The sequence below is a fragment of the Liolophura sinensis genome, unplaced genomic scaffold (assembly GCF_032854445.1).
Source record: "Liolophura sinensis isolate JHLJ2023 unplaced genomic scaffold, CUHK_Ljap_v2 scaffold_71, whole genome shotgun sequence".
NCBI classification, from domain to species: Eukaryota; Metazoa; Mollusca; class Polyplacophora; order Chitonida; family Chitonidae; genus Liolophura; species Liolophura sinensis.
In genome coordinates this window covers 119238-122224 of record NW_027018010.1, presented here as the reverse complement: position 1 = coordinate 122224, position 2987 = coordinate 119238, and the positions used below count along the sequence as shown (strand labels likewise).

The 2987-nt window shown below is 35.3% G+C and overlaps 1 protein-coding gene across 1 annotated transcript; it reads left to right on the top strand.

The window, feature by feature from the left end:
* Nucleotides 1-388: 388 nt before the first annotated feature.
* LOC135481414 (uncharacterized) lies at nt 389-2753 on the top strand (the record flags this gene model as incomplete). The annotated part of the gene is made up of 6 exons (XM_064761240.1): nt 389-628; nt 914-1048; nt 1288-1494; nt 1700-1755; nt 2030-2173; nt 2726-2753. Coding segments are annotated over 6 exons (810 nt in total), but the record flags the coding sequence as incomplete, so codon positions are not given.
* Nucleotides 2754-2987: the final 234 nt, after the last annotated feature.

The window sequence follows — 2987 nt, the reverse complement described above, 5'->3', positions numbered from 1 at the left end:
TTTGATACTTTGATAACTTTTGGAAAATTCTCTTGATAGGAGATATATTTTCTGCGCACAGGTGCATTCTTGTTTACAAATATTCTCCGTAAACTTTGTAACGACTCATCACGTTGCCAACAGTTTTGATCGGCAAATGATCAATATAAATGGCGTCATTGTTCTGTAAGTAATAAAATACTCAAATTGCAATTATTTTCCAAAGTTACTGTAGGCTTAATATTGCACGAGCTAATTTAGATTTTGAAGGATTTACGCGAGTTGGCTATTGGGTGAGTTGACAGGTGGGGCCACAGTTTGGTTGTGATATTCTTTCTTTGTTAAAACAGATTTATTTCTTTGAATTGAAAACAATTTTGAACATAAATTCGTTAATGTTTTTCTTTTTTTGTCATTTTGTTTTTTCTTGATACAGATTACTGTAAAAGTGAAAGTTCTCACGGAACCGACGGAGAGACATGGAGCAGGGGGAGATTTTGTCTCATTGAATGTTATAGATTCATTGTCCAAGACAGTGAAGGTGGCTTTCATGCCTTTGACCAAGAAGACGAAAATGATCAGGGATAAGTTTTATCTGTTGAGAAATGTTTCTGTCGGCCAGTTTGTCCGAATTTCTGAGACGTCCAGGGTAAGATATACAGAAGCTTCATTTTACAACGAATAACGTCAATGAAAGACTTTGTCCACTTTATTAACTGTAGCACAAGGGGATAAAAATAGCTGACTTATTTCAAACTATCATGTATGTGTTATTATATTTTCATCTACACTTCGGGCATGGAAACAATGATTGATATATGAGGATATTACTGAGTATAAATCTGTAACTTTGTCAATTAACATACGATAGATCAAAGAAAAATGGAAATATTTTTGATATCAATAAACATGATGTTTGAATTTTTGTTCGTAGATCATGCAGTGTGGAAGATTTTCGTTCCCAGAGGATGTTGAATGGGAGTTTCACAACCCGCCGGTTGTAACTGTAAGGGAGGCGTTGGTATCACCCCGCAAGAGGCGCCTCTCTATCACAGGGGAATTGTCGGATGTAAGAATTCAATGGAAAGGCTCATACCATTTTCATGTCATGTGTATATATATTTTTAATAATCAGCTTTTATAATTCACATTTTTTAAAAACACATATACTGATTATAACATAAACTATACTCCACCCTTAAAAACAGATTAAAGATATTAGCAGAAGGAAGGACACATCCAAAACAAGAGTACTATGCAATAGTCTGTTACTAGCCTTAAAACCAAAACGCATTTTCTGTTAAACAGGTATCGAGTGTAATAACCACCCCAACATCGAGACGTAAGATACTAAAGTTATCAAGGGATGACGAAGAAATAGAAGTGAAGCTATGGGGGCCACAGGCCGACCTGGCCTTGCCCCCAGTTGGCCACACTGTGACAGTGTCATGTGTCAACATTGCCGAATATAGGGGCAAGACAGATGCTAATTCTACAGAAATGACAGAAGTCCGGGTTAGTTGCTAAATTCAGCTGGAATCCCAATTATAAACAGTACACACCAATGTTAATGGTTTTCTCTCTATCGGTTGTAGTTGTTCGCACCATTGAGCACCCGCTGGTTGTAACAATTGATTAATTGTATAAACAAGATTTTGTAGTTTGATTGGGAGAAAAACAACACGAGGTCTAATAATTACTGGATATTGTCTGCTTACAGGAAGACAGTGAAACCACTGATTTTGTGGGAGAAGTGGAAGGAGTCTGTTTTGAGATGTGAGTATTTATATGATTATTGTTGGACTGTTCGGTGTCGATGTGGATTGTCACTCAGGCAAAGATATAGATACTATCTATTGATGTGTGTAGCTGTACAAGATAAAACCGTCACCATGGGCAATTCTATATTAATGCTTTATCATGACATATTTTCAAAGGATTTCGAAAGATACTTTTAAAATTTATTATAACTACGCGTAATCTTTTATTGTATAAGAATTTATGTAAGTTGTCACCTTTACTAAATTCAAAGTTTGTTTTATTTTTCTAGGGACGATTCTACTATCATCCTTAAGGATGAAGAGGAGGTGTGTTTTTTAACACATGACCAAGTTTTGTCCCTATTCCCACTGGAGATGTTCGAGGAGAGTGTCAGGGTGAAGGGGAAAAGACAAGGATCTAGGATACTTTCAGTGTAAGTCATTTACCAACTTTATATGCTGGACCACAAAGATGGCTAGCCTTTAGAGATTTTGTGCTACCGAGGTAAAATAAGCATTCTATTCTATTCTATTCTATGTGATCAAGCAGTAAGAAGATGGACAGTCAGGTGTCATTTGAAGAAAAGCAATCAATAACAAGAAAACAGGATGTGTATCTGACAAATTTTCCCAAGTTATTCTACATGTCTTTATCCTAATTTATCTCTACCTCTTCCGCTACCATTATTCTAGTTGAAATTATACTTGCAAGCTGTTATGTTATGGTTCAAGTAACACTTCATCAGTTTTTGTTGTTCAAAATGCAGAGCAAACAACGGGGATGTATACAGACCTATACTGTATTAATACTTTCAAGATCATTCAAGGCAGAAACACTTCGGCCATGTGTATCTGCAGCAAGAAAGCACTATTATATTGATTTAGTATATATCATCTGCAAGAACATGTTTTCACATCCATTAACTTTTCTGCCAACCGAGCCATTTGTTTATCTTACACTAATTGGAAATTTTTGTTTTTTGCAGTGAAAGGATCGACGAAGAAAGTTCTTAAGTCGGGGATACAAGCTGGGACATTTGCTGAAAACTGTATATATGTATATATTTAAAAGATTAGTGACAAAAAAACATCTACTTATGTATCTGCTTTATCTCTATTTGTACTTATTTTTATGTCATTTTGGTGTTCCATGTTTAGTTATACAAAACACGATGTATGTCTTTAATAAATTTTTTTAAAGCTGATCGCTTCTTCTTCGTTTTCTGACTCGAGTGATTTAGTTTAGAA